Genomic DNA, 13,604 nt, shown 5'->3' with positions numbered 1-13,604 from the left:
CTTCCACAATTACGGATACTAGAAAGTCTATTGCCTTTTCTGAAAAGGTGTGAAGTAGCAGACATCATGACTCACTGTCACCAGTGGGGAAATTTCAGGTGTCATCTGCCTGCATGGGGAATGGAAATGTTTTCGAAAACATAGGAGAATTCAGGCTTCACTAGGAACACAAAAAATGTTTAGTGCCTCTGGGTAGATCAGTTAATTCAAACTGGTTGATTCTAAGAACTGTGCATCATATTGACTACAGTACAACACCTGGGGATTAGTTTCCTGGAAAATCAGTACAGTAACATCATCCATTGTTGCTTAACACTCTTGGTTTTGCACGGACAACCAAATCACAAAGGATCACACAAAGGAGTACCTCGAGAGGGACAGGTTTTTAAGACCAAATCTTCCAAAATCAGACAAGGTGTCAAAGGAATGATCGCTGTGGAGAGGTAGGAGTCTGATAAAGATAAAGTCGACAGCTTTGAAGTGACATTTTTGAATTCTAGTCCATGCCACTCGTTAAAACTGACAGGAGTTCTAAGTGATAGAGCAATGAAACGGAAAACTGGGAGTCTTATAACACACATTTTTTTTTTAATCTGTGTCAACCGATTGTTATTATGAGTTTATTTTAAATGCAAAGGACTTAAACAAGTGACTCGTCATCAGGTCTTTGGGATTCAACTGAGCAACAGACATGGGTTAAGTGGGCAGGTGTGCACATCAGATGTAAATGTTGAAAGTGAGATGCTCTATAAAAAAGCATGCATTTTGTAAAATCTCACTTTAGTGCTACAAAGAGCTGCCCTGATTGGTAGGCACAGTTATCTATTACTGTATTTACATGGCCATATTCATATACACATTCCACTAATGATTGGAAAATATTATACTCGGATTATGTATTCCGCCACGTAAACATCATATTCGGATTATGAATGGAATATTTGGAATATTGAGGGTGGGATCTTCCTTGTGTAATGGGAATACTAAGTCATAGTCATATTACAAAAATGAGTCTGAACCCACAGAAACACATGCATTAAAGAAATTTGTATGACATAAAACACGAGGACAGGTTCTAAGAAGAGCAGACACTTTTCGTCAGATGATGAAACTTCGGTTTGGTTAAGGATTTGAAAATAATTAGAAATGACAAAGCAGCTCGATGGAGGTGTACGCCTACTGGACTTTTTTAAAGGGTGACAAAAAATCCCATCTGCATCAAGACACCAAAATATCAAATTCCATATTCAAACATACTTTAATGGCTCTGAGGTAGGGCCCGACAGATATATCAGAGCACCGATATTATCGGCCGATACACATCATATTTATGTAAAAGGCCAGTATCTGCACATATTCCACCGATAATGCACCGATATATTTTCTAAAACGATTGGCTAAATATTTTTTAAATATTTCTAAATTACCATAAAATCATTTGTGAGACTTCAGACAATAAATAAATACATGTTTATTTGGTTTTACAGTCATTATTATAATTTACCTTTTAAGTTATGGTGATTCTCATGTGCAAAAATAAGCACACCCCCACTGAGAAACATAGGGCTCATAAACCAATAAACATGTGTTTTACTAACACCCTCATAACCAATAGAAAGTATTCTTGAAGGCTGTGCTGCATTTGAGTATCCATGGTTTTGATTGTTTATTTTCGCCATGACTGAAGATTACCGTATACTATGGCATATATTCAATCGCTTTTCAAAATTCACAATATGAATACATTTAAAAAAACAAAAACAGTAAATGTTTGGTGAAGATGTTAACTTGGATTATCATCAAATAAAAAATGTCTCCAAATGAGACACAAAATTTGTGAAAAACGCATCTCTCAGACTATGCTGGATAAAACTGATCCTACATCGTGTTTTGGCTATGATTCGTATTGCAATAGGTTTAACATACGTATTAAATACGTTTTTTTAAATACTTTTTTTTTTTTTTGGAATGCAGCTGTGCTGTCTGCACTATAACCTGCCACTGTGCGATCAACACTATTGAGCAATGAGCACTGATCAGGACTTGATACCGGAGAGAATCTGATGCGAGTAAAATGCAAATATAAGCAAGACCAGCACTTAACACTATCATAGTATTTACTCGAATGTATAGAACACGCACATTTTCCTATTTGTGTGTGAAATTGCTCATATACTTTGGTCTTTGTTCTAATGTATAAAACATGCATATTTTCATGTTTTTCCTTCATTCTAACTTATTCTAATTGATTTATTTATTTTCAATGTTTGATTTGTGGTTGTTACTTATGATGAAAATTAATGTTAAGTATACTATGTAAAATGTAAAAATCCTGCCTTCAGTGCATATTTGACACACTTGCTCTTTGACAGGGAGAGATTTGAGGGATCCATGCTAGAAAATGTCTGTTTTGCATCCTAACAAAAGCAGATATATCGGTAATCGGGAAATTTAGCTTCCCAATTATCAGTATCGGACCCAAAAAACCTGTATCAGTTGGGCTCTACTCTGAGGTTTGCAGTGGGAAGTGAGATGTGCACGCTTACTTAATGGCATAAACGGAATATTCCTCTTGCCATGGATATGCAGAATATTGAGACTTCCCATGTATTCTAAAAGAACATCCGGAACATATATTCCAAAGTCAAATACTTGTGTGTAGCCAATGAGAACTATGTTAGACGTCCATACAAAGCTATAGTTCTGTAGCTCAACTCTCCGGTCCTTTGGATTTCTCGAAGATACACAGTACGACATTTTGGACAACTCTGCATATCTGAAAATTGTTCAAGGTCAAGGGCTCAAGAAACACAGAAGCACGCCCGACAGTTCACTACACTACAGAACTAAAACTTTAGAGAGACAGAGAGAGAGAAAATGTTTTGGATGTGATCCATAATTACAGCATATTATGGCATTCAGTTGACGTAAGCTCTTATTTTTGAAAAAATGACAATATTTACTGTTTTCTACACAACAATTAACCATTAGCAGACACAAGCTTGTAATTATGCCCCGTTATTATTGGCGCAAGCCCTTTGCTGCCAAAGTATTTTTAGACTAGGCTCTGTCTCTTGTAAAAAAAAAAAAAACACCTTGGACTCTGCGCTCCCCCCTCCCTCCTAGTGACAGGGCAGGTAAACAGGATGCAAAACCCAATTATAATCTAATTTTAATCAGTTAATCATAGGCGTAAGGACCTTCTTGGCCATTTACTTAAGATAGAAAAGAAAGAAGAAAAAAAAAAAACACAGTCTGTTTTACTGACACTTATATGACAAAAAAAGACATGTTTACTACTTATAAGTACCTTATTACCTATAATGAAGACTCATGAAAAGCATTTATTGTTGTTTATGGTTACCTGGACTGAAACATTTGTACTGCAGTCACATCAACACATAGAAGAGGAAAGGTTGAATGGAAGGTTTGATTATAGATCAGATCCTGCAAGGTTATAAAAACAAGTTTTCCCTTGTTCTTTGCAGTTTGCCATGTCCACTCTGCTGGACTGTCTACTGCAAGTGTGTGTTCTTCTCCTAGTGGTCTCTACACTGATGCCCACAAAGAAACAGTATGGAGTCACTTGAAGATCTAGTTTCAGAGAACTCTTACTATGGTGTTCAAAGCAATGTTAATGAAATCTAATCAGTAAAATAAAACGTTATTTGTGATATTTTGCAGAATATGGTATGTGCGTCAGATCCATTGAGTGAAACTGTTATCTCTGTACTGTAGATTTAGGACCATTTGTTAGTTTTTTATTTTTACCGGCTTTTACCAAATTGATGTCTTTTGTGTCGTGATGATGTGCACGTGCCCTGACCACGGACTAAATTCGGGCAAACAAACATGTAGTGTGACAATAGCTTAAGTAAACCTGAAAGTAATACCACAGTTAACATGCATAAATGAATCCACTCAAATGCACACTTCTAAGCCACCCAAGTATTTTTTTGAGTTAAGACATTTGTGAGAATTTCTAGAATTGATCAGCAACTACATTGAACCTATCCAAACTAATTTTGTCTCATACAGGGCCTGTGTATCTGCCTTTCTTTCTGTGTCTTGAGAAGTCTGTAGCAGACAGAAACACTCAGTTCTCAAAATATTTGATTTCCTTTGCCTTGACATTTTCAGGGTATGACATATCTTCTCATGAACTATATTGTTAATAATTCAGTAGCCAATATAATGTTAGACTTGCACATTAATCAGTATAATATGCATATTCATTCATTCTTCCAATTGTTCTCATATATGGTCCTGCCATAAGCACCACAGCAATCGACTCCTCTTATCCGTAGGAGACTTGGATAACCAGGACTGTAGTAGCATTGCTTGATTTTAGTGTCAATATATCTGTGAGAAATGGAAGAAGCAAGTGCCTGAGAGTGGAGGAAAGCTTCTGTTCTGTTGAGGACATGACTTCGGTTATTAAAGTGTGATGAGTTTGACCTGGCGAGGTTTAACACATCACTTAGGTTGCACTGTTTACAAGAACCATACTAATTCTGCAATACCCAACACTGAACACACTTACTCCGGAAGTGTGGAAAGATCACTTAATGCATAAATACTACACGGAAAGTGCAGTCACAGCTAATGGTGTCCTCGTGGCTATTAGCCTAATTGAGATGCAATATCCAAAGCAAATGGTGAACCAGAAGAGATCATTGTAGAAAACAAAAAGAAAAAAACATGACATTTTGTTTCTCGTTTATGTCCATGACCTTGTTTTTTTTAAATAAACCTTAGGTAAGGTTACTGAACAAAAGTTTTTTTTTTTTTTTTTTTTTTTATTTGCATATGAAATACATTTTGCTCTGGTCCTTCATTTGTTTGGGAATATGAAACGGCAGTTTTCAAGTCAGACGTTTACAGAAATGGTTGCAATTGTCAATGACTATACGAGAGAGTTTAGGTCGAACTGTCACCAGACATACGCTACCTTTACATGCATGTTTCAGTCTTGGCAAATGTCATGCTTTTATCAATTTAAATACATAAGACTGAATTACAAGAGAGGTTTTTGTCTAGATGGTCTTGCCACACTACACTAAGGCACTGGGGAAAATTAATCCTGATGTGCTTTAAACAGTGCCCACGTCCACAATAATGACATTAAAAAAAGCAGTGACTAAAAACATAAGGACAATAGCAATAACATGAGAATTGTTTCTATTGTTTCCTTTTGTGTGCGTGTGTGCATTTAGTGCAGCTTTCTTTTAAGTGGTTTTGTAATGGCATTTTAATCGCTCTGCTTGAAGCATGTTCTAAGAGAAACCTGCATGACAACGGGGGAGCATGTATAGCTATGTGGTGTCCTAAAAAATACAGAAAGCCAATATTGGTAAAAATTATAATGAAGACTTCCCGATGATTGCCATCAGAAATTAACAGAATATATTGAACTGCAAAGAGATCTTAAGAAAGGGATCTGGAAAGCAAAGAGGGGAAATAGAAAGAAACATAGCTCTTGGAGCTAAAACTAATGCAAAGAGCTTTTTTCAATACTACAACAGCAAGAGGCCAATAAAGGAGGAAGTGAAACAGATAAAGGGCAAAAATTGAAGTATCTTGGAAAATGAACAAGATGTGGCAAATGTTCTAAATGAGTATTTCACAGAGGTTTTTACAAAAGAAAAAACAGATAACATGCCACAGGTCAGTCCAGTCAAACCCTAAGAGAGATCAGGATAAATGAGGAGGAGGTACTAAAGGGACTAGCAGAATTAAAAACAAACAAATCACCTGGGCCAGATGGTATATTTCCAACAGTACTTAAAGAAATTAGGGAAATTATTTATAGGCCGCTAACTCAAATATTCCAAATGACACTTAGAACAGGGGATGTGCCAACTGACTGGAAGACGGTAAAATGTCATACCAACCCACAAGAAAGGGGACAAAACAGAGCCAGGAAATTACAGACCAATCAGTCTCACCTACATCACTTGTAAAATGTTGGAAAAAATGATTAGACAGAAAATAGAGGAGCATCTTAATGAAAACTATATTCTTGGAGATAGTCAACATGGGTTTAGACGAGGCAGATCATGTTTTACTAATTTATTATTTATTATTTTTTGAACATGCAACTGCAGCTGTAGATCATGTGAAAGCATATGATATGATATACTTAGATTTTCAAAAAGCTTTTGATAAGGTTCCACACCAAAGACTGATCCTCAAATTGGAAGCTGTAGGTATTCAGGGTAATGTAAGTAGATGTATAATTAACTGGTTGATGTATAGGAAACAGAGGGTGTCGATTAGAGGAGTTGCTTCTAACTGGAGTGAGGTTGTTAGTGGAGTTCCACAGGGATCAGTACTAGGGCCTTTGCTTTTTCTAATCTATATTACTGATCTGGACTCTGGGATAGTTAGCAAACTTGTCAAATTTGCAGATCATACTAAAATAGGTGGCTGAGCAGATACAATCTCGGCAGCACAGGCTATTCAAAGGGACTTGGATAATATTCAGTTGTGAGCCGACACCTGGCAGATGAAATTCAATGTGGACAAAAGCAAGGTAATACATGCAGGATGTTAGGGTATATTGTCAAAAGTGTAGAATTTAAAACAAGGGCAGTGATGTTCAGACTGTACAATGCACTAGTTAGAGCTCATCTGGATACTGTGGACAGTTCTGGGCTCCACACTTCAAGAAAGATATCGCTGCTCTAGAGGCAGTTCAGAGGAGAGCAACCAGACTTATTCCAGGTCTGAAGGGAATGTCCTACTGAGAGACTGAAGGGACTGAACATTATCACCCTGGAACAGAGGACACTACGTGGGGACTTGATCCAATTCTTCAAAATCATGAAAGGCATCAACCACATCAAACCAGAGGAGCTTTCCAAGATCAGCAGGGACACAGGGACCGGGGACACAAATGGAAATTAGGCTTCAAGGCATTCAAGACAGAAAACAGGAGACACTTCTTCACACAGAGAGTCATCACAATCTGGAACAAACTCCAGAGCGATGTGGTTGAAGCTGAAAATCTGGGAGCAGTTAAAAATAGACTGGATAGGATCCTTGGATCACTTAGTTATTAATGGACACCAAACGAGCATGATGGGTCAAATGACCTGTTCTCGTTTGTAAACTTTCTTATGTTCTTATAATACTTTGTAGGTCACATCTCCATTTCCAATGTAAACAAATCAGCATCGATTACATAAGGTAAAATTATCACTTGCCTTGTCGGGCATGAATTCTAGTGAAGAATCTGCGATTGGAACCTGCATCTGGCAGTCGGGCCCTACTCAGTAGTAGGTTTATTTTGGAGTTTAAATATGTGCCCAAGAAATAAATAGTTTATCTTGCTCCAACAATCCACCAGGTCATTTTTGGTCATACTTCTATATAAATGTTAATATTAAAAGCGGAAGATTCTCAGGTAAGTATAAAAATGTAAAAGGCCTATTTGTTTTTTTGTTTGTTATTTTAAATCAATGTAACATTTTACGTTTACCAGTCTAGATTAGATGCAAGCCCAATGGAGAAACCACGTCGGCTGGAAAGGTTGTACAAGGCTTGGAGGTAAACAAAACACTGACCGTAAAGGCCCGAAAGCACTGCAGATTGAGGGTGTGTGAAAAAATACAGCTTCTAATTCACCCTGGGCACCAAGCCTTCTTGAGTTGTGGAAACACCTTGTTCTAAATTTGGCCCTTAGGTGCCCAGACAGTTAAGGGGGAGGCTGTTGGTTCAATGTTTAGTATGTGAGTCACACAGGGCAATGCAGTTTTTTTTATACAAGAAATGGTACAAAATGACTAATCTGTCACATTTGTGACAAAGAAATAGCCATTTACTATTTTACATAGAAAAACAAGAGGGACACAAATCCAGTACTGTGTGCAAGCCTTCTCTTCAGCACAGGCAATGACAGTGGCGAGAAACTCACATTTGGGTCAACTGAATAAGATCGCCAAGATGTGCGTCACTCCAGACACTCTTGGTCAAATGCACCCTTCCAACCCACAACACCCAGGACAAAGACCCCTGCTGTTTAGTGACGTGGTGCTTTAACCAAACAGAGGCCACTGTGGACGCACAGAGGAGACCCCTAAAGCCCGAAACAACAATTCTTTTCTAACCCCCCCACCCCCCCAGCCCAGACTAAAGACGTCATACACATAAGGAAATAGGTTTGTATCAATGAGACAACAGAGAAAGGGGAAGAGAGCGACGCAAAGGCAACAATTGAAGCAATGTCATTCAGAAGGAATTACCATAGCCGACGCATTCCTGTGCCCGTCCAGGGGCCCGTTTTGAACCGCCGGCATCGATATTGCTCAAAAGTGCATTGACCCTGCGAGTCACAGAACGACAAAGCACTGCGTCAACTGGGCACGTGTGGAGACATTGCTGGAATTCTCCGCTTGGCACGCTCCATAAAGGGCTCTTTGACTTGCGTGGGAAGCCTTTGCCCTGACCTACGGGACTGGACTGCATGAATTAGAGGAAGAGGGTGCCAGCCATTGATCTCTGGTCATTGTAAAACAGGCGTGACGTGAGTAAGAGTGCCAAGCCTGCCTATTATGGTGCCTATGCAAATGGGAAAAGGAAAACGAGGGAGGTGGCGGGGCAGGTCATGCACATGAGCAACTGAAAACCATCAGTGTGGGGAGAACAGTGGCACCCCACCACCCTCAGCTTATCGCCGACTCTCTCTATCGTAGCTGGTCTCTTCCGCATTTGCCCCAGCGTCCAGTCGTCAGAATGTGCCAATGAATCACCCCCCTTGTGCAAGTCCCTTGAAGAGAGGATGGATCTGATAAAATACTGCAGCAATTAGCAGACCACTCCAGAACCTTGCCCTTGCCCTTGCTCTTGGGCTCTCGGATACTGTGAGTCTCTTTGTTGTCCACTCTGACAACGCTCAAAGACTCTTTTACAAATCTGTTTAAAAGTTCCCTCTAGCCTGACACCACAATGATAAGATACCATATGAAATAAACAGCTTCTTCTTTGTATCAGCTATATCGATTGTATTCTTTGGACCACGCCTTGATAAACCTCCTTGTAAGGACAAAGTAATCGGGTGCAACTGTGGAAAGGGAAGACATGAAAATGTGTTCAAGAAAAAAAACTCCTCACAGTAAAGATCTGACAAGATGTTTAGGGATGTACGCTGCTGGCATTATGTATTTGGAGGGCCAGTTTCAGGAGCTCTTTTTGGAGTGGCTTTAAAAAGAACCTAAATCACAGGATGTACCATTTCAAATAGTGTGTTAAAAACAGAACCTAAACTATACACTTAAAACAGATCAACAATGACAGGGGGTTTAAAAATAGACACTGAAACAACTGAAATTAAAGGGGGGTATACTTAAAAGGTTCTCATATCTCTGGATCAGTCAGCAGCAGGCAACAAAGCGCTCACCGATTCTCATTGATACTGCAGATAGGGCACTTACCAAGAATGGAGGACATGAAACAGGTGGCATAGTAACTGCCTTATTGAATGAATTAATGTTTTACGTATTGCAGCCTATGCTTTTGTATTTCTTTTCTAAGATCAAACCATTGCTGTTTAGATCAGGGGTCTACAGCCTCCTCAAGAGTCACAGAATCGGTTGCATTTGATTGCACACAAGCTCTCGGTTCCTCGTCTAAATTTTAATTCAGCAAGGCCTTTATCCAAGTTGTATGAGCCAGATCCATATCCAATAAAGACTGTGTAGAAGTTCTTTCTTGGGATTGCTTGTGTAGTATAAGTCATTTAAACAAAATGGTATACAATGTTAGATGTACTTTTTGTGTTGTTTTTAAAAGTTTTGTCTAGATTAAAGAAAACACAATACATTTTATGGAGAAGAAGATAAAAAAGGCAGAGACACTTCTTAAACCATAGACCTGGGGCTTTGCAGTACCATGGTTGGAACATGTATGCATGCTATCCAAATGGGCTATCTAAACAGCATCCCTTTCTATTTCAACCCATCGGAAGTCTCCTAATCCATCTTATTTATTTAGGTGAAATTCAACTTGAGGATCAAAAGAACAGTGAAGTATTTTTTGTGTGTGGAGTTAAAAATATGATTCCTGATTATCCAATACAAATTGCACAGGAGCCGGCACCACTTAAAAACTGAAATGGGTCAAACAAGGCAGTTTCCTTTCCTGCTCTACGTTTCAAAATCCAAACCAGATCTATACCAGAGCCATTCTTGAGATTTCAGAAGCTCCTGAAGTGCACCATTAAAAACAAAAAGCACCATTCCATGTTATTGTCTGGAAGACGGCGTTGCATAGGGCTGTCTTCGAAGGTTCGTTCGGTCTGATTTTTACAAACATTCGAAGGTTCGTCACGTAACAATCACATCGATTGTTTTCTCGTGAATAGAAATCGACAGTGTTTGAATACTGTAGCGTGCCAATCATCATCAAAATGTGGGCCTATACTTTTTTTTTTTAAATTAAAATAACAACTACTTGATCATGTACTTGAAATAACCTCACAGCTACTAGCCTATAACAGTGATAACAATGCATAAACTCTCTTTACTTTCAACCCAACCTATTCAACTGAAATCCTTAGAAACGCTTAGGTAGCTTTATGTACAAGGATGGGTTCACAGAAAAGTGTCCTCCAAAGCAAAAAAAAAAAAAAAAAAAAAAAGGTTAACACAAATGCCAACGAAACACTGTTTATAATAAACAACGTTTTTTCCAGGAAAACTAGTCTCAAACGACACCATGTAATTACCAGACGCGCATGCGCACAAAGCACTATTCTGTCATCACTTGTTTGGGATTCCCCGATGCTAACATATCACCCTCGCCCCCCCAAAAAAGGACACAGATTTTTAGGAACTAAACAGGTGGAAACACTGAAGTAACAGCTGCAACGAATGGTCTATTCCCGAGGGGGTCTGAAGTCTTACTCCTGTTCTAAGCAGCCATAGGAAAACGAAAGTGTCGATGACAAATAAACAGCAGGCTGGGGATACAGCTCGTCTGTCAAGTATCGGTCCCTGTATTATTCAAAATCTATTTTAAAATGTACACTACACTTACAACATCATTTCTCCTAATCCGTGATACAGTTCCCCAGCAATCAACTTTAAAAACTACCGATTAAACGATGTACACAGTCTCTACTCCAGATCTCATATCACACTCAACGCGATTCTCATCTCGCATACATGATCATCAATGCATTGGTCAGGATACAGGAAGATTTGTCGCAGTGTATATTCAATTAACATTAGTGTATATCACGAGATGTTTTATAAACGTACCATTCAGGATAAACACTGACCGCTTATCTCTAAACTATAGGTAGTTAATGTTTAATCTGGGAGAACAAAACAAAGCCTTGTACTTCCTGGAGTTTCAAAACACTGAAATAAGACGCCGGACACCGTTTTATTTTGCGTTTCTTCGTGTTTTTCACTTACATAGCTAAACATACAACTCTGGCAACGCTCTGAAACACAGGGTCACTCGATGATTCAGATCAATATGTGTCGCATGTATGTGTGGACTGGTCTCGTCCCCTTCTTTTGAAAGGAAGTCACTCCTGCATGTTGTTCTGCTCGCTCGCTGTTCTCCTCCAAATCTCAACACTCACCAGCTCATGATGTCGAAGATATTAATCCAGTTTCGTGCGGGAGTGTTTTCAGTTCCTTTTTTATATATTCCAATTGTCTTGGCAAAATAATACTTTGAAAAGCTCACACATGATCCCCCCTACCACTACCTTTCACTCCTGCTCGATTACCGTATCCAGGAAGTGGCAAGGTGGATTCCATCCTGGGGTCAGAGGTCGAGAGAGTCTAAACTACGGCAAGCGAATTGAGAGAAGCGAGCTCAGCTGACCGGTGTGTTTTATGACCAAGGAACAGCTAACGCTACACTGTTACTTTTGACGGGTCAACTTCATTAGATACAAAACAATGAAGAACATGAAGTGTTTGTAGCAGTTTTAGCTTTATTAGTAACATAAATATGAATATGAGCATATGTTATTTAACAGTCTTTTACCATAGGCATATAATCCCCTAAAACTATTGAATTGTATAAATAAGTGGTAGTAATTTAGTGGGACACTTATTTTCTTTCTTCATTGATATTTAAGTTTACTGATCTGAGAAACGTCTGTCCATTTGAATTCGTGGCTACAGAGCATTAGCTTTCTTGATTTTTTGTGGCAAAATCTCTTACCTTCCAGAGGTTTTCTGATACAATGCTCTGCATAGAGATCCTGGCAGATTGATTTCCAAGTGCTGTGAAGGACCATTGTGAAGAACTGGGCACTTTCTGGACTACCAGGTGTAATGCACGCATTGGGATGATGCTTGATGTTTAACTCCTCTGATATGTGTTACGGTTTGGAATCTCACAGTTATGGTCTGCAAGCTTGGTCTCTGCTGAATTTCTCCATACAAGAAAAAAAAAAGATAGTCATACAGCAAGGAGTAGTTAATATACTGTTTTTGCTGTGTGGCAATGTGTGGGGGCAGTTTGGAAATGGAGTCAAGACTTAGTGACTGTTCTTTTCCAGCCTGTCAACACAGGAGGCCAAAGGAACGTGAGTGCAGTCACAAGTGAAACTTGGTGGGGTTATCAAAGCCAAGAGTCAACATCAATCAGCTCTACAAAAGGTGGGGTAAATGCTCTTAGACTGGACTGCAATATGTATTTGCTGGACGTTGGTAAGATTGCTTCTGTGTGTTGTGCCTGCTCTGTGGGTATATAGAGTACTTCAAAGTGTGCTGGACATTGCTCACTGTGGCATCTAAATACTGGAAATCATATTCAGTTAATACTTCTCTATTTGTTTATGGGTATGCTTGCAATCAGCCATTATATGCCCCCAAATACAAATGATTGTGTTTATGAAGCGTGGCCACATGAAAACATTTTCACTGTCATAAATGATTTGTGGGGAGACTGTTAAAAATGTTAGAGAGTGTTTACCTACTCATATTACATGACTAACCCTGAGGGAGGCTCATTCCAAAAAGGAAGATTGGATCAACCACATCTTTGGGTCAAAGCATAGCTTACATTTTTAAAACCACTTGATGTGTCTTTACAGTGTTCTCAGTTCTGTGCTGTTTTTGTCCTGTGTCTCTTAACTGTGTCCCCTTACCATTGTAGTTTAATTGTTAATTGACCAAAGAATTGGCTTCCGAAAAAGTAGTTATAATCTACATCACCAAGTCTTGTGTCAACTGTTAAAGTAAGTTGCTGGTATTTGTTCTTCTCCCTGTACACATCATGACAAGACTGATACATCTACTCCCTTGTAAGATGTCTGCTTGCATCCGTAAAGGGGGTGTTTCTGCAAGACTGCTATCTGACAACATGGAAGCACCTGTATTTTGTACAACAATTCCGACAAACTGACACACAGACACCACGCTTGAGGGGCAACTCCGCAGCACAAATGCAAGCTGACATGTTCAAAGTGACTCAATGGATGTAAAACAGGTGCTTTCAAAATACCATCTGCATGGAAACAATTGAATCAAAAACTATCGATAAATGCAGCAATGAATATACATACTGTTAGTATAAATGCATTCTGAGCTGGGAAAGAGAAATCAGACACACGCAAATTGTTGATTGTCAGCAAC

General features: G+C 38.9%; 1 protein-coding gene across 1 annotated transcript in view; it reads right to left on the bottom strand.

The window, feature by feature from the left end:
* bin3 (bridging integrator 3) overlaps window positions 1-11,776 on the bottom strand; it is a 65,648-nt gene extending 53,872 nt beyond the window's left edge. Inside the window, exon 1 of the mRNA XM_066714469.1 lies at window positions 11,594-11,776. Within this exon, the coding sequence (XP_066570566.1) occupies window positions 11,594-11,601 (8 nt within the window). The 5' untranslated portion in view covers window positions 11,602-11,776. The remainder of the gene's footprint in view (window positions 1-11,593) is intronic.
* Between the last annotated feature and the right edge of the window lie 1,828 nt (window positions 11,777-13,604).

The sequence above is a fragment of the Amia ocellicauda genome, chromosome 9 (genome assembly GCF_036373705.1).
Source record: "Amia ocellicauda isolate fAmiCal2 chromosome 9, fAmiCal2.hap1, whole genome shotgun sequence".
In the NCBI taxonomy this organism is placed as follows: Eukaryota; Metazoa; Chordata; class Actinopteri; order Amiiformes; family Amiidae; genus Amia; species Amia ocellicauda.
The sequence above is the reverse complement of the archived record's forward strand: the minus strand, read 5'-3'. Positions and strand labels throughout refer to the sequence as shown.